The sequence below is a fragment of the Microtus pennsylvanicus genome, chromosome X (assembly GCF_037038515.1).
Source record: "Microtus pennsylvanicus isolate mMicPen1 chromosome X, mMicPen1.hap1, whole genome shotgun sequence".
Lineage (NCBI taxonomy): Eukaryota > Metazoa > Chordata > Mammalia > Rodentia > Cricetidae > Microtus > Microtus pennsylvanicus.
Window position 1 is genome coordinate 57,094,275 of NC_134601.1, and position 18,597 is coordinate 57,112,871.

General features: G+C 35.7%; 1 protein-coding gene across 11 annotated transcripts in view; it reads left to right on the top strand.

Moving 5' to 3' along the window:
- The window catches only part of Klhl13 (kelch like family member 13), a 170,321-nt gene that overhangs the window by 103,249 nt on the left and 48,475 nt on the right, over positions 1–18,597 (top strand). For 4 of the 11 annotated variants that reach the window (XM_075957356.1, XM_075957357.1, XM_075957358.1 and 1 more), the window contains one exon: positions 1,760–1,825. The exons of 3 other annotated variants lie outside the window; for them this stretch is intronic. In XM_075957356.1, coding sequence (XP_075813471.1) covers positions 1,760–1,825 — 66 coding nt within the window. Of the gene's footprint in view, positions 1–1,759; positions 1,826–10,529; positions 10,644–10,725; positions 11,188–11,566; positions 11,793–15,088; positions 15,102–18,597 lie in introns of those variants that run through there. 4 more of the 11 variants (XM_075957367.1, XM_075957361.1, XM_075957360.1 and 1 more) reach the window with 4 other exon arrangements.

Below are 18,597 nucleotides of genomic sequence, written 5' to 3' on the forward strand. Positions count from 1 at the left end.
TCTTTTCCTTTATTTACTACTCTTACTTATTCATTAAAATGGCATGCCTGTTATTTTGAGATGTGGCTGTGTAACGGTATATAAAAATCAATTTTATATGTATTGTAGAATTCAGGAGACATATTGGTAACCATGTAACAATCATAGGGTGCGTGTGTAAAGCTTGATTTCCTTTTACAAAACCTCTAAGGAATTTTTATTTTACTTCAGACTTTGGAATGGATTTATTTATATAGCATAAATGTAATGCAGGTTGAGAAATATGTATTTTTAAAAGTTAAAATAAAGAATAGGGACTTGTGTAGAGATAGATAATTTCACTTAGTCACCAGAAGGTGGCACACCAGATTGTTCTTATATACACAAAGAAAAGGAATAATATTAATAAGAATATAAAATAACCTGTATTTAAAGATATTTTAGTATATTATATGCATAGGAGTAATAGAATTGGCATTTGCTTGGCAAGGCTTAATAAGAAGTAATGACAAATGTGAATTTAACCTATTATACCTTTTTCTTATTTAACCATAATATTTTTGTGTATAGCATTTTTAAAGTAAGCTTTGAAATAGTATTTCCATTAAAGAGACACTGTCTTTAATATATCATTTTCACAAAGAAATAAAATTCTCGACAGCGTCATTTTTTGTAGAGAGCCCTTTGACTTAAGAGGATATTTGGATAATGTCTTTGTCATGGTCTTTCTAAAGATTCTCTAGACTTTAATCTAGTTATGACTTTAATAATGCACTAATGCTTGTGAAATGATCCAGAAAAAAAGTTCCGAGATGGCTTATTTTGAGGAAAATATTAGGGAAGGCTAATGTTTGTTTTGTATAAGCTGATAGCAACATCAATGCAATAAATGCAAATAAATTATGCATTGTGTTGGAGTGCCTCAAACATCTGCCAGCAAATTGTCATCTTTTTAAGGATATTTGACTGTCAGCAGCATATACTGCAGTGTTTCTGGTAGTGGTCTCTATTTTTAAAACTGCATTCCGGAGGCAGTACCAGAAGAATGTCTGTCCAATGTTGAGATGTATGCGTGTGTGTGTGTGTGTATGTATGTGTGTGTGTTTGTGTGTGTGTGTGTGCGTGTGTGTGTGTGCGTGTGTGTATTCCGAAGGAGCTGGCTATATTAGAAAACTTCACGGAAAAAATCCCCGAAATTTACTGTACAGGGGATTGTACATCTATTTAGCTGTTTTTATTAATTATAGGCAGTATGGAAATAAGAAAAAAGGTAGTAAATTAACCTAGAAGAACATGAGCCATTTGTTCTCTGAATGATTAAAATGTCTGTCATTTGCTTTCTGGTCTTCATGACAAAGCAGTGTATCAGAAAAGAGCTGACCTTTAAGTGTAAAAAGCTAAAAAACTGACAAATCATTCCAAAGGCTGAAGTTTATCTACTGGAAAAAAAAACCGTTTCCTTCTATGCTAATTTGATTAGCTTGGCCTTATAGATCAGCTGCAAACCAATGTAGTACTTAATGCCAATCAGAATTTTATAGTTTCTGAAATATTAAGAAAGCTTCTAAAAACAAATTGAATCTTATGACTTTCTGTTACATTTTGTAAAACTAATTTATATAGTGGCAAACTGTTCTGTATGGCCTTAAGTGTTTAGATTTTACAAATATGGCCTATTAAATTACATTAAATATTTTCAGGTTGTGCATTGAAAATTTTGAACCAGATACAATAAAGTCACAATTAACCAGATTTTTTTTTTTTTGCACTCCACTTTCAGGAGACGGAGGCAATTGTCTTTAAAACAAGCCGATTTCAAGGATTTATTCAAAAAATCAACTTCAGGGTATGTCTAAGGGTCTACATTTTTCTGTACCTGTTTTTTTCTGATAAGAATTTATTTAATAAGAGACCCTGAGGTATTTGAAGACATTCAGTTATCAATTAATCTTCCACTGATGTCTAGGGTGTGTTGATTAAGAACTGTGTTAATAATATTTGCATTGTGGTGTTGTTTTGTATTTTGCAGTTTCAGTTCACAAACCTAAGTTCATTTGGCTTTCTTATCATTGCTGTGGGATAAACAAGGGAAGTAGCATTTTCCTCTAATTTACAGAAGAGAAAAATAGCACTTGAGGTCATTAAGCTAATTAGTGTCAGAACTGCAGCCAGTCCACGGGTCTCTTGTTCTGTCCAATTTTGCTAATGGACGAAGTTTAAAACCAGTGGCTAACTTTGAAACCGGATTGCATAATCAGTCTGACTCCCACTGTTTTCTCGTTCCTGTACTTCACACTTTTTGCCACTGTGCATCTGTCTGTCTGCCTCTGTCATCTGGGCATCTTGCTCTCAGACTCTCCCTGACCTGAGACGCTTTTGAATGTGGGAGAGCATGATAAGGGCTGTGGATACTGGTTTGGCAGTGGTGAGCAGCCAATGTAATGTGCTAAGGTGGTCGGTCCATTGATGGAGAGGAACCCGAACATTACTGTGGCTTGCGTATCTTGGGCAGGGGTTGGTTACCTTGATTTTAAGGCAGCCTTTCCCCAAGCCTATTAGACCTGGTGTGATAATATGTCTGAGTACTTGTTTAAAATGCAAAGTATGAGTCCCCGCCCCCAGACTTTGACATTTTATTCACCCCAGGTGATTCTTCAAACACTAATGTTTGAGAGCGCTTGCCTTAAAGGTATAAAAGTTTGCTGTGCCTCGCTATTGACTCTTGAAGAGCCAAGGGAAGAACATCTTTCTCTCAGCAGAATCTGTGCTTTATGTCAAAGCATATCAGCTAAGCCAGTTGGGGCGAGGGGCAGACGGGTGAGGAATGAAAGGCAGCGTTTGTGCACATTTCTGTGTCGATGCCTGAAGTGGATCACCGTGGCTTTTGTGACTTTTGAAGGCTGAGGTATTTTAGAAAGGCTTGTGTCTCTGTTTTAAACTTAAGGAAGGTAAAAGGCAGAGGAAAATGTCACTAAGACATGAAAAATAAGTTTTGGTATTTTAATTATTTTAAGTTTTGGTATTTTAATAGCTAAATTTTGCCAGATTTTTAATTTGAAAATATTTTTAAAGAACTTCTGAAAAAGTAGGCTGTCCAAACTGCTGTGTGGTCAGAGCTTCACAACATCCCTGTATTCCTCCTCCTTTGGATGTGTCGGATGAGACTGAGCGCACTATGCAGTCTGGTCACGTGTGCTCTTCTGTGTATTTGAAACATTAGCAAAGTTTTCCATGCTTACTCATGACAACCAATTCATCATGCTGATTCTCTAAATGGGGGTTTGACTAAACAGTAAATTATTGATTTTGATATTTGTGATTTATAAAGCCTTTATATGACACTATGTACAGTGACTAATATATTAAAGAGGCCATGGTAGAAAGATGCATTTAGTTGACATGATTGCATGGTCTTAAATAAAATGTTTTCCCTATCTTCTGCAGGAGCAATTTAAGCTCAGTCTGGCTACTTCTTCAAGTTTTGTTGTTTACAATTTTTTTTTATACTTTACAAATCTGAATCGTGAAAAAATGTATCTCTGGAAACCTCCAAGCACAAATATTTGGTTTTAATATGTTGCAATTTTGTGGGAACTTGCTCAAACCCTTTAGTGGATGACTGATAAAAACGTTCAGCAGTATCTAACTTAGATTAAACTGAAGAAGTAATCGTGACTGCTAGCCAGTACTAGCCAATAGGAAAATGTGCTTTCGTGAAGTTGTCCATAGCTTCAGAATGCTGTGGGGAGTAAGCAATTATTTTAGGCACGTACTTTGAAGATATTAAGTAGTTCTGAATGTATTAGTGGCTATAGACAATCTTAGACATGCAAGTAGAAAACCAAAATTTAGGTTACATTTAGCTTAAATGTAGGGTCAACTTAGAGGATGTGTTCTATTTTTACTCAAAATTGCAATAGAACATGAGATAAAGGACAAGAAATAAATTCTGTAGTGTCTAAACCTGCCTCTGTAATTTAGACCAAACACCATATATTTGTCATATTTCAGTACTTTTTTGGTATCCTTTACCTGTTTTGGAGTGCTCAAAATCACAAAAGAGAAGAATTCTAAATTAGAAAACGAGAAGACTCTAGAAATAGTCACAAAAATAGAGATCTTGATTAAGTTACTAAGTCTTCAGGACTTTCCATAGAAGGCAAATGATGGGAAATGTTGGGATTCATGTTATGGCAATGGGTCGTTGGGTCCAGGTTTGAGATGGAGTTGTTGTTGAAGATTTTTTTTCTTTTTTTAATACAATTAAATCTTTATTTATTTATTTATTAGAGACCTGGTCTTGTTACTCTGTAGCCCAGCTAGCCTCAAATCCTCCTGTCTCCGATGCCCAAGGTCTAGGACTAGAGAGGCATATGTCCCCATACACAAATGAATTTTTCTTTCTTTTTTTTTTGTTTTTGTTTTTTGAGAAAGGGTTTCTCTGTGTATCTATGGCTGACCTGGAACTTTATAGACCGGGGAGGCCTTGAACCCAAAGACCCACCTGCCTCTGTCTGTTGAGTCCTGGGATTAAAGGCATGTGCCGCCACTGCCAGTTGACCTTTCAGTTTTTGACAGTAGCAGTTTCAGTCGATATATGTATAGGGAATTTAAAGTTTTAATGAATAAATTTAGAAAACAGTAATAGTAAACCATAGCACTTTTATTGCAGCTTAATATAGTATTTTATAATTTTAATGACTCATTGGAATCAGCTTACTTGGAAAGGATTTCCTGCTGGCAACCCCAAAAATGTAGTTGCACTATACCCCGGATTAATAAACAGGGAAAGGAAGAGATGAAATAATCAGGTAATCTTCCAATCTCAGTTTTAGCCAAAACAGCAATTTTTTCACGGGAATCTTTGCATTTAAGTATTTATTTTCCAAAGGAGTAATAGTAGGTCATTAATTAAAATTGGAATGTTGAAGCAAATCTACTGTTTGAAAGGTTTATAAATGACTAGCTATTTCGAATATAGAATATAGGAAGTGTTGGCTTTCCTTGATTGGCACTCTTTATGTTTGCTATACAGTGTGCTTATTATTGAAATTTTCCAACCGTCATAAGTAATCATTATTATGAATTAGTTTACTTTTACCCAGATGGTACAAATATAAAGATTGCTGTATTTTCTCCATTTAACTTGGTTCGTTCTGCTTCTGTATAAAGTTACCAAAATAAAAACAAAGTCCTGCAACATTAAAAGTGCAAATACTTTTATTTAACAGAGACATAATTGTTCGTCCAAATTTACTGTGGATTTTTATTTTAATTATTAATCCCGTTTGCTCGAGCATGCTAATGTTCTCTCTCAGAGCCACTCCCTACCCCACGCTGTGCATTTACTCTGGATTTTTATTTTAATTATTTAATTATTAATCCCGTTAGCTTGAACATGCTAATGTTCTCTTACAGAGCCACGCTGTGCATTTTCAAATGGTTTTGATTTTGGATAAGCGTTGAAGCTTAATGTCTTATTTCTCTCAAAGTAATTTAAGGATATCTTGAGAAAGTTGCTGAGAGGTATTTACCCAGATAAATGATTATTATTTAAGGTGACAACACAGCTTTTTCAATAGATTATTTTAGCTCCATAAGTATATATCATGGACGATTTTATTTAACATGTACTTACTTTTATCCAGATGGTATCTGAGCTGGTCAACTTTTCATCAATGTGGCAAATACCTCAGTCAAACCGTTTCGTCTCAGAGGTTTTAGTTCAAGGTCAGCTGAATCCTGTACATCGAGGGCAAGGTAGACTATCACGGTGCTGGGCAAGGTAGACTATCACGGTGCTGGGAGCATCTGATAGACACTGCTTACATCACAGTGTCTAAGAGCAGGGGAGAGACTGGTGCCAAGGTATATTTTCCAGTGCACACCTCAGTGACCTCCTTCCATCATTTCTTTCTACTACTACTCGCCCCTAGTAAATACAGACATTCTAGTTTGGAATTAAAGTAATTCTGAACAGATGGGAATACTTTAAAAGACTGAAGGGTAGAAAAAAGAAAGATATAATGTAGACACTACCAGAAGGTAGGCAGCAGGGAAGGCAAGGACTTCGGAACTTACCATTCAACATTAATCATTTTTAGCTTTAGCAGCAGAGTGAGTACATTCAGAATCTCTGGGTCCTTTGGTTCTTCAATAACTGGAACTTTCTTCTTTGCTTTATATAGTCCCTGGGTATCTTTGTCCACCCACGCCTACTCCTCTCCTAAACCTGTGGCTTCTTTGATACATTTTAGCAATTAATTAGTAAAAGTATGTAGATAGCAGTCAAGTAGGACTTCCAACTATAAACGTTTTATGTGAAAATCAGGACGTTCTTTCCATTCCCCTGCCAGCCATTGCCTCTCTTGCCAACAAATTTCTTTTTTCATCTTCGGTTCCATATGTTGCGTGTCATTATTTTTTTTTCAAGACAAGTTTTTTGTGTAGCCTTGGGTGTCCTGGAACTTGCAATGAAGACCAGATTGGCATCTAACTCAGAGATCTGCCCGCCTCTGCCCCCCGAGAGCTGGGATTAAAAGTGTGGGCCACCACTGCCTGGCGCGTTCTCCAGTTTTTAGTCTACTAGCTGTTTATATTACTGTTCTACCATTGCATAACATATTACTCTCAGCCACTGGAGCTATTAAAGAATCCTGCCCTTCATATTACTTATGCTACCATGGAGTATGGATTTTTCTGTGCTTGCATATGAATATGAACATAAGACAGTGGTTCTATGTCAGAAGTGGTCATAGCTGTAATTGTTCATATCTCTATAGATATGTTGTCAGACCATGTGTATCTATGTAGCTCTGTTAGGGAAATTTTCAAAATAGACTATTACAATGTAGTAATCTGTGAGCAACATTTGAGATGGATTATAACAAGGCTGTATATGTGAGTTATCTACGAAGAAATATATTGCATATTTTGTATTTAAGTTTATGGAAACAAACTAAGAAGATACACAAGTCCATATAATCTTACTGTGTGAAAGATACTTGCATACATGTATATAACTACACATGTGAAGCGTTATTTCCCTAGAAAAATGTGTTGTTCACATTGTTGTGTTTTTTTCTTACTTGGCCAGATTTCAGATTTGGTTGCCATCTACATACATTTACATACATAAATGAAGTATGTAACTTAGTATACAGTGTCTACTGCTATGAGTCTTTAGCTGTAACTTCCACAAGGTTAAACAGAAATTGGTAGGAAAAGAGGTGTTTTTAGGCCTACCAAGAAATAGAAAAATTATACACTCAAGTATCAGTGAATTCATTTGATGAACTCATACGACAGCCTGTAGTAGTCAGTAAGAAAATGTCTATAAATTATTAGGAATATTTATACTAAGAATAAGAATCAAGAAGATTATCTGTGTCGTCTCTGTTGTGCTATACTAAGACTGCCTTCAGTTGTGCTTAGGTTATTTTCCACATGACCGTTTTTCTCCATGTTCTAGACTTAGAGTTTCAGATGTGGTTCTGTATATAATCTACCTTTCCCTTTGGGTGATTCCGTCCCATTTCTGTCCTCCAGGGACATCCAATAGGAGGATTAAATATCTCTTAGATGTCCTTGTTTCTTTGGAATATACTGAGATCATTATAGGATGTGGCTCACTTCGAATAGAAGCATGAGTCTAATGGAAATTCTGAATGAAAATAGTTTAGGAACACTACGGAAGTAATCCTGGACTAGGAGATTGAGAGCAATTTTTACTACTCAGCACTATGAAACTAGATTAATCAACTTCTCTGAGTTCCAATTTTTTTAATCTCTGCGATGAGAATACTGGAAAAGATAGTTTCTAGGTAATCTACCAGTTCTAAAAATCATGTTTTCCACCCAGGCAGTGGTAGTTCATGCTTTTAATTCCCAGCAATCGTGAGGCAGACACAGGCCAGCCTAGTCTACAGAGTGAGTTCCAGAACAGGCGCCAAAGCTACACAGAGAAACCCTGTCTCGAAAAAGCAAACAGACGAACAAAAAAAATCTTTTCCTACTTTTGAAGCCATAGAATTCTGTATTGTAGGAGTTGTCCAAGAATGTTCTTTCTCTATGTGGCCTTGACCAAGAACCATCATTGTCTTCTGGCTGTTTTGTCTCTGAGATGCACATTTCATAGTTACTTAAGTAATTAATGTTCATAAAATACTTGGAATATCCTTTAGATACATTGTCCTTCTGTCTTATACAGTGCTATATAATAACATTCAAGTGTTCTGTAAATGAAATTAAGTCTTTCTGTGATAGGATTGAGGAACATTTACGAATCTCAGTATTAAAATAGTGCTTTGCTGAATCTTAGTAAAATTATGTTTTGAAAGCATATTTAATAATTTTCTTTCCTTTATAATATATAGATGCATTTTTTGGTTCTAGGATATAATGCCAATTATAACTACATTTAATATTTGCTATTAGACTCTGCTAAGAGAGTGAAATCTAGTAAACTTTGATACTGCTAATTTGTAATGGGGCAATTTTACCTGAGTGAAGTTTATTTCCAAATGATATATGAGAAATGGTGTTGTTTAGTAGATTAAAATAGACAATAATTCACAGACCATATTTCTACTTAGAGTAATCATTTCTTATGTCCTTGGGATAATGCTTATTTGTGTGTGACAGTTACAAAGTTTATTGGAACTTATTAAATCCAAAACCTAGAACTGAATGTAAATAAATGCTCACATTATATCTAACAAGTTGTGGGTTTAGAGTCTTAAAGAATGGTAAAAATGGGATGTAAGGAAACAGTTTCAGTTGGTTTCTTCTCACTTTGAAAAACTATTAAAATTATTCTATTTAACACAAGCCTCTCAGAAATCTAGATTGAAAATTGACATAGTTGATTTTGATTGGCTTCTTGGCACTTAGTGATATTAGACAACAGTGTCTGTTTGCTAAGTTTTTTTTTTAGTCAGTTGATTATTGAGAGTAGAATGATACCTCGAGGAGATTTGTAAGAAAGTGATCATCAACTGTATACTTTTGAAAGTTGTAAAACTCTCATCCTATTTTCGATTCGGCAACCTTAAGGTGTCTTCTGGGCAGATAACTACTAGAAAAACTGGTTTGGTACAATTCTAGGAGTAACTGTTCTCAGAAGGTGAAATCACATTTGCAATTATTGCTTCGTAGAATTGTCATAAGCATAAAATTCCAAATCGCCTTTCTAAAATATACTTCTCTTAACTACATACAGCTAATATATTGCTACTTTTGTTTAATGTTTTGAAATGTCTGCACGTGCTTCAGATTTTGCAAATTTGTTAGAAACTCATTTTGGAATGAGGCATTCCAAGGAGGATGTGTACATGTATATGTGTCTCTATCCATGCTTGTCAGTGCATGTTTTTTCATGTGCTTTTCCTTCACTCACTTTCTAACAACTTGCCTTGCCGTTTCTGAGGCCTTTTTGCTAGATACCTTAACATTTTCCAAAGTGAGATACTGACTAGGATATATTTGTATTTGTGAATTTTTTAAAAATCAAGTATGTTTTGGCTGCTAAGATATTGACGAATATTCTTTTCTTTGATTCATTTAAAGATTTCTCTGAGAGAGTTTTGTGTTGAGTTCTAAAAGAAGTTGGAAATATAATTTTCTGGCTTTTTTGAGAAGTAGTTAATGTGTTATAGAATAAAAATTACACAGAAGGTATTGATGGCTGATGTTAATTTAATATTTATAAGGTTTGTGGATTACTGGTCATTTCTTCAAAATAAACCTTGTCTTTCCAGATACTAATATACATGTAAATACCACTTCTATGTCTGTATTTATACCTCATAGAAAATGGATTTTGCTTCTATAATGAACTATATTTTAAAAAGGAGTTGTGATTATTCTAGTTGATTTTATGCTGTCTTTCTGGTGTATTAGATGATGTGTTTAGGATTTTTAAAAATAGTTTTTTATTATAGAAAAATTCATCTGTAGTTTTTTGGTTTGTTTGTTTGTTTTTATACAAATGAAAAATCTTTTTAAAGGACTTAGTCTTGGTCCTTAGAAACCAGGGGCAATTTAGAAAGAATCTCTGAAAGTCAAAATTTTGGGCTGGAGGTATAAGTTTATTGTTCATTGTTGGGAACTGAATATAAGAATAAATATGAGCTCTTTGTTGTGGTGGTTATTGTTTTTAAAAGGTAGTGACTTTTATGTTATTGGTGGTCTGCCTTTAGTAAGTATGCATTGATAGAGACAAGATAATTTTATTTTTAGTAGAAATGGGTGATAGGAAGGTAGATATTTAGAGACAGCAACTTGCTCATGTGAGAAGTAATATTTTGCAGCTTGTAAAAAAGAGTCTCACATAGTATTAATTTATCCTATTTTTACTTTTGAAAATCGCATAGAAAATTGGTGAATTTATTTTGCTGCTTTCACTAAAAGCGCAAAATACCCAATCACTTTGGGATTATTTACAACACTGTTTTCAGGCTGTATTTTAAAACAATGTAGATGAACCCTTTATTTGACATTGCTTTCATGAAATCCCTCAAGCTGCTTTTACAGCAGCTTTAATTTTTGGAACCTCTTTGACACTTGCTAATCCCAAGAGGTTACTGGACCGCTGCTGAGCTGTGGAGTGGTCCCTGCTGGACACCTGCTTGGCCAGCAGTGTCGGTCTTTCCGCTAGACAATTTGTGAGCTGTTTGGGGGAGGAGGAGGAGTAAGGGGGGTGAGCGGGAGGAGAAAAGGGGAAAAAGGGGAGGGCAGTATTGAATTAGATTGTTGATAGCGTCCCCTCCGAGGGCTGCTATTAAGAGCGCGCTATTCTGTACTTCTCTGCTGCAGAAGCTAGAGAGATACTCGTGTTACCACAGCATGTTGTAGATGCATGAGGTTTTGCTCATCCCGGCTTGGAAATAAAAATAGGAAAGGAGTGCAACTTGAATCAGAAGCTACTAGAAGAGTGCGCAGAGTTCTTCAGCAGTTTATATTTGCTCTGACATTTTGCTTTTTTCTAACTGGAAAACAGAGGACCTGGCATTTTTTAACTGGGCTTTTCCCATAATGGCATTCTTGTATTGTGTGGTCAGAGCTTGCACAGAAGGAAAGCAGGCTGCTGAACTTACTCACTGATCTCTATTAGCTGTGGCCTAAGGCTATGCTGAGGTTTATATCCCATTTGTATTGTTGCAGCTCAAAAGAAGAATGTTCAGAGGATGACAAATGTATTCTGAGTAGGTATGTTGTTTCATTCTTATATGGAACCCATCTATTTTTTTCCTGCTACTATTGGTCAGAAATCAGGTTAATAGGTGCAGAACATAGTACAATGCTGCAGTATCCCTGTTAAGGTAGAACAATGGTATTGCAAGCTTTTTTAAAGCACCATAGCTGCTTTTATTAAGTAAAGCTGCATTGTGTACTATGCACAGTACAGGGCACACACACACACACACACACACACACACACACACACACACGCTGCAGTCAACACTTTCCTAACAAGGTGGCACTATTGTGAGTTGGAAGGATAGAATCATCTTATTGCTTTAGGGGACAGGAGGATTTAAAGGAGGTACCTTTCAGTCCTATTGTAGAGATTGGAAGCGTCGGTTTAGGGGCACTGGCAGAATCTTTCGCTTGTTCTCCGCGGCTGCCGTGTCAGTCCACGGTGGAATGGAAGTGCTAGTTGGTAGTCTGTTATGGAAACGCTGTTTACTGTTATTGTAATACCGTGGTGACAACATGCCTTTGAAATGGAAAGCGAGCTCTCCTGCTCTCTGGAAATTCTCAGTTCCTGTGCTTAAAACATCCAGGTCAACTCCACTTTCTCCAGCATACATGTAAGTGAGAGAAAATAGGATGTTAAAGTGGGATTTCATTCATGAATCTGCCGTGTGGTAAAATGTGGGATGGGGATTGCAAATGCACCATCCCCCAACTGACAAGATTGAGAAACAAAAAAGAAAAAAAAACAAAAACAAACAAACAAAAAAACCACCCTCAAGCTTGCTTGCATGCAAAGATTCTGGCATGCCCACATTACCATTGTTTTTGTTTTCTAGAGTTTGTTTTTACTTAAAGTGTTATAAATGCAAATCTAATCATTGCTCTGCAGATATAGCCAAGGGATTGTATAAGGAAACTAATGTTTAGCATGTGATATTTGAGATTTTTTATATCTGAAATACTGTGATTTCTTTTGTGTGATGGCTTAAAATCTGCTGATGTTTGATGTTTGTGATATGCTAAGTATGAAAATGTTTGTGTATTATTTTGGATGGATTTGAAACATTTATAGTTCATCAAATGAGTCTTTCAGCCAAGACTTTTACTTTCTAGTTCTGTATAAATATTAATGAATGAGTGATATTACATCTTTCTCAATTTTCATTCATGTTGTGATAAGTTCAGATTCGGGTGGCCCTTGCCTCTATGGCAGTTTCTCCTACATTCAGAGGTTGAAAAGTGTGTTCTACAAACAGCTGTTCTGGAAATGTATTTTAATTAAATAGCTAGAGAAGTGCCTTGAAAAATATGTTTGGAATTAAGAAATACTTTAAATCTTTAAACTGTAGCTTAAAAACAAAATCCAGGAGATATGATGAAGTGTTCTTTGGAAGTATTGTTCGGAATCCTGTTCTTCTAGAGGAGGGATGAGTGAAGGAAATCTTTTGGTTAATAGCGGTGTTTGAACTCTGAAAGTTCCCTTCAAAATCTTTTTAGCAGTCATAATGTGAAAATCCTTCTTGCTTTAGGGGAAACCTGTGTTTAGAAGGCTGTTGTGAGTTGCCATTTTTAAACTTAGTTTCTCGAGAAACTCAGATACAGTGGCCAGCTCCTTGGAAAGATATTCCTCAGCTGCTGAGGAAGTATGTTCCTGCCTCCCCTGGACCTGAACTTCTTCCCTAGAAAGCAAGGAAAGAAATGAGGATCGTTCAGAATCATTATTAGATCATTTTTCATGAGCCTCCATGTTTGTGTTCGAATTATTTTATCGGGTTGGGTTGTAAACTCCTTTTTCCTTTGGTGAAGTGTAGTCATGTAGGGGATGCTTGTGAAAAGACAGCAGCTATGTTTGTTTTTCAGATGCTATACTTAGCAAAAGCACAAACTAATGGAAGGTGACAATTAGTGGAGCTCCTTCCAATTATTTGAGAAAACAGGATGGCTTCCTGATTTTAAGAATCTTAGCTAATGAGAAATGATTAAATGTAAACCAAAAGCCACTTGATTATATACAAAACAAAACCCTGCAAAGATTGCTAGGTTACAAATGAATAATATTAATTAATGTTTATAGTATTTTTGCTTTACTTCACTGTTCAGATGAAAAAAAATGTATTTCCTTTTGTAGGTGGTTTGCCCTTTTTTGAGATGTTATATATGAAATACATGCCCATATTTTATTAATTCTTACTAGGCAGAAGCTCAGATACAAAGTAATACAAAATTTTAATGAACATCATTCTTCGATTAAGAATTCATTTATCTGTTTGACCTGGTGTAGAAAAGAAAACTAGAAAATACTGTGATCTTACAGTGGTGAGTGCTATTTACTAGTAGTACGCCTGGGTAGGATGGATTGATATGTTTGAAGAGCTAAAGGTTAGGCTAGACTATTTGGACTGGTACCAGAAAATATTATTAAATTGATCCCAGCTTGCTTTTCTTTATAAATGCATTACTACCACATATTAACTGAATATACATGGAGAGAAAGAATGTTTGTTATGGAAAAGACTCACTTGGGGAGTCTGTAAGTTGTTTACCTTTTAACTTTTAGGTCTCAATTCATTGACTCATTTGGCCCAAAATAAGAAGCCATCTTGGTTACTTTGTGTTTTTAATCAGTGCTTTATACTCTAAAATCTTTTCTGTACACAAATGATGTTTAAGTTTAGCATAAACTTTAACCCTCCAAATTATAAAAAAATAAGTTAAATTACTGGATCAGGTACCAATATTTGTTCTTAGACTTGTTTGACTGGCATTAAATCCTGGGTTTTGTTGCTGTAGCTCTTTAAAGTCTTTGTATTGCAATGGAATAGTTAAATTCTGACACATTGGTGTATTGTGATCTATTGGACATTGAGCTATAAAATCCTATCTTAGAATTTCAGGTAATATTTTGATTAATCTGGAATCTAGAATTATTCACAGTTGATGGACAGTCTCTTCATATGTGTGCCTGTGCAACCCAAACAATGCTTTTCAATGTTCTATCATTATGTAGTGGGATTTGTCAAATACATTTTACATGACTTTGATTGGAAACAAGTGTTTTCACCAAGAATTGAACTGCTAAAACCAGGTGTCCTTAGTTCTAGTGCCAATGTACTGTGGGAATTCAGCAGGTATATCAGAAAGTGAAGGCTCTACCATTGTCTTTCCAAACCCAGCTTCAGTGCTGTTTAGCTCCAGCTTTGCTTTGGTGCTGGTCAAGGCTGCTATGCCAGCATCAGCTACAGTACAGAGCATTTAATTCATTGTAAACATTGAACAGAAATAGTGGTTTTATTCCTTGTAGATTTTGTAGTTCATGTTTGTTATTCTTTTGTAGATAGTTGAAATGTTTTATGTAGCATAAAATACATTTTCAACTGCGTTGTAATATGTTGGGTGGAGACAAGAGATTTAGGATAATTATTTGGCCCTGTTTACTGAATAGACATAGTCTTCCTCTAGCTTCATGTTTGAACATGTGCAGAGTGATATGCCAAACATCTGGATGTCTGGAGGGATTGTCTTAATAGACACTGAGTCCTTGGTGTCATATTTGTGCTACTCGTCTGTTCAGCAATAAGTTGAAGTTCAACCTTAGCCTCAGGGAGGTTCTCCTGGTCAGTGGAAAGTGCATTAGTAGAGACTCTGCTCCTGGCAGGTGCACACCATATAAATTCCCTTATCATTTGCCTTAAATGAATAAAGCTGAAAGAGCAACCACATCTAAGGGGTTTGCCAGTGTTTTGGTATTCATTGTTTTAAGACAGCGAATGGCTCCTTCAGGCCAGTGTTATAGGATTAATGCATTGTTAGATTCTGAAGGCACACTGAAACAGTATTAGTTCTAGCAATGGTTTTTTCTTTTCTTCACAAACAGCAAGTTTTATCAGTAACAGAAGTATGGCCAGAAGGAGGAAAATAATTAGGTAAGAATTAGATGGTGCATTGTAACAGTGTATTTTAGCAAGATGGATACTATGAGATCTTTTCCTTAGATTTTTACCTTTCTCAGGAAAAAAGGTGACAGATATAAGTAAACTAATTTAAACAAGAATAAATCTTATTTTCCCTTTGTCCCTATAATTGTAATTAGTTAGCTTTCTGTTTAAAATTGGTTGAATATGTAAACTGTTGTAATTCTTAGCAATTTCTTTAATCAATAAAATTCAGTCCTTAGATTTCCTGAGGAAAACAGTTTACATACTATGTTAGTTTGCCCCATTTCTGGATGATTCAAAAGACAGATATAACAAAAACATATATTTTATACTTTTGATATTTTCTTTCTTTTCTTTGCCCTAAGATTGTCCTCTACTAATTTGTTATACAAACCAAAACTTGGAGTTTGAGAACACTTTCTTAGCTACTGAAATACATAAAATAGTCTCAAATTAAGAAAGAATATTTAGAGGCAGGTGGATCTCTGTGAGTTCAAGGCTAGCATGGCCTACAAGAGCTAGTTCCAGGACAGGTTTCAAAATAACACAGAGGAAACCCTGTCTCAAAAACATAAACAAAAATAAAAACCAGAAAACTAAGAAAGATTATTTAATTGCTCTCACAGTTAGCACATAAACTTTTCTTATGTATCTGCTTGATTTGTTTTTGCCGCATAACAAAATGATGTTAATAGATAATGTAACTAATGCATTAGACTAATTTGTGTTGCTTTGTAACTCATGTGGCATGGTTGTTAGGGATTTGCAGTGTCTTGATTTGCAGAGCGATTACCTTATCATTTATTAATAGAAAACCCCAGTGACCTTTGAGGTTATTTGGAGAAGTGACACTCCCTTTAATTAGTGCAGGAATCCCTCCAGTGATACTTCTCAAAGATGGCCCTCCATGTCCTCCTTGTCCATCGTCCCCAGAGCAGCACCTTCATTCATAGATGGCTCTTCTTTGTATTGTACAAATCAGTTTCTCATGCCAGTGGAACCTCATGGAGCTAGGAGAGTTACAGTATTTCTTGAATGCAGCCAAGCTTGGAAACTGTCGGGTGTGTCATGGTTTCCAGGCACTTTGTGCTCCATTTGTTCTCAGGGTTTCTATGCTAGGCTGTATTGGGGGTCCTGGGAACGGGATACAGTTAATGTGGTCCCGCTTGGGGAAGGCCGCCCTCTGCTTTAATGTTCGCAAACTTTTCTTTTCGGAGGTTTATGATTAGACTGCATCTCCTCTTTATCAACATTTATTCTTTTAGCTACTTAAGATTTTTCAGTCTCGCATGTACCAGTAAGGCTAAAATTTTCTTGTCAATCCCATTGTGCATTTTTAAAGAAACGTCTCAAAGCCTTTTAACGAACTTGTGAGCAATACTGCACATAAACAATGTATAAAAAGCTATCTTTCTTTCACATTCAGATGTTTCGAAGAATTTTAATTGCTAAGAATTTATTTTGCTTCATTATTTTTATTCTTAAAGGATGCTGCTGCCCAGAACCCCTCCCTGCAAAGTGGCTGCCCATAATGGGGCCAGAGTCAGAATTGAAAATCTCCACACTGTCATGGAAAATCACAGTTACTAGGAATTACACCCATTCGTCTTTACAGAATATTTAGGCAAGATGTGTGTAGATCCAAATTTGAGAGAGGGAGGAATAAGAAAGTAGTAAGAGACTGGCACATATCTGTGTAAATAACTTTACTGCAGTTAAAGTTAACAGATAAGCACTGCAGGCGATATTTTCAGTTGAAAAGGTAGTGGGTGTATTACTGTATGTTTCTCCAAGTCTATCCCAAAAAGGGCATATAGCTGTTATTCTAGGTATTCAAAATACATACGACTTTTTCAGTCATCTTATAAGTTGAAACTATCACAAGTAAAAAAAAAATGACTTCAGTACAGCTAACACATCTCTGACTACCATCACAGCACACTGTGAGGTCTGTAATGTGTCAATGTGAGCTGTAACTCTTGATTCTCCAGGGGTCCCAAGAGACAATCATAATGCATGTGGTTAATATAGGAAAAGGTCAAAATTTGGAATGTTCGCTTCTGAATGTATATTCTGAACGTGTGTGTGTGTAAATCAGGAGCCACCATATTCTACATTAGTGGCACTCAGCAGTCACTGAGTGTGTTGCATGCCAAGAACAACTACTGAGTATTAGATACAGACCTTGCAGTCAATCAGAATGACTATCCTTCATCTTCCATTCTGTTTTTATTCATGTTTTACGTCTGTGAAAAATCTGAAACAAGATAAGCATTAAGTGCTTTCAATTTTGGTAAACTGATTTGAAGGCAATAAAAACACTACTGAAGAAAAATGGGCATGAGTCTAATGGGGCACAAAGTAGAGATAGGTACCAAATTTTAAGATGCATACTGCATAGTATTCAAAATAAATCAATTTATGCTTAAACCAGATACTATCATTTTAAACAACAAAATGGAAAGCCATCCTTCATGTTAGACAGGAAATAATTTATTGGTCAGATGCTTTTTATAACATAGTAGTAATCATAGCTTTCCAAGCAGCAATAGTTTCGTCTAAATTATGTAATGGAATTTTTGTTTAAAGTGACATTATATCATTTTCCATTACAGTAAAATATTTTTACTGACATAACTCACTATGATGAAGGTATCTATTTTTTACTCAGATTTTGACATTTATGGTCTACTAAGGTGAGAGCGTGCCCAACTTGTTTCAGAGTGCTGGGTAAAATGTGGTTCGGTAGAGAAGTGAAATAATATCCCTCATTAAGACAATAAAAATAGTTTAAAACTTTATCATGTATATCAGATGCTCTGAATTTCATATGAGAATTTATCCCATTTAAAAAATCCTAGTTTAGTATAGTTAATAGAATTTATTGAGCGCTACTATGAAAGTGCTAAGCCCCTTCCATGACTCTTCTCTTAAACTGCATACATAGATGTATTCTCTCCTTCTTACAGTCAGAGACACAGAGTTTCAAGTAAGGTAATTAGCTTGTTCAGTATGATTTATCAAAATGCTAAATGAAGCCATGATTTAAACCCAGGGATACCTGAGTTCATAGCTTTTGTGAAGGCTTTCACATCTTCTAAATTAAGTTTCATGGTCTTGGTGGTGCTTGGTATGGGATGCAGGCTTTGAAGATGCTGGGCAAGGTCTGTACCATTGACCTACCCCTCCAGACAATGTGCTTGCTCCCTTTTATTTCCTACTTTAATTGGATAGTGCCTTAGTAGAATCAAAAGAAAGAAACAGCTTGGTAACTGAGAGAACTTACCCACAGATTGCCAGCTAGAAAAGCTGTAGGAAAATACTGGGTAAACTTCCACTACTTGCTATTCTGATCTGTATTAACTATTGTCTCTTGTATTTCTTTGCTAAAACTGTTCATTTGGGTTTGGGTTTGTTTTTGAGACAGGGTCTCTTGGTGTAGCCCTGGTTAGCCTGGAACTTAACAATGTAGAACAAACTGGCC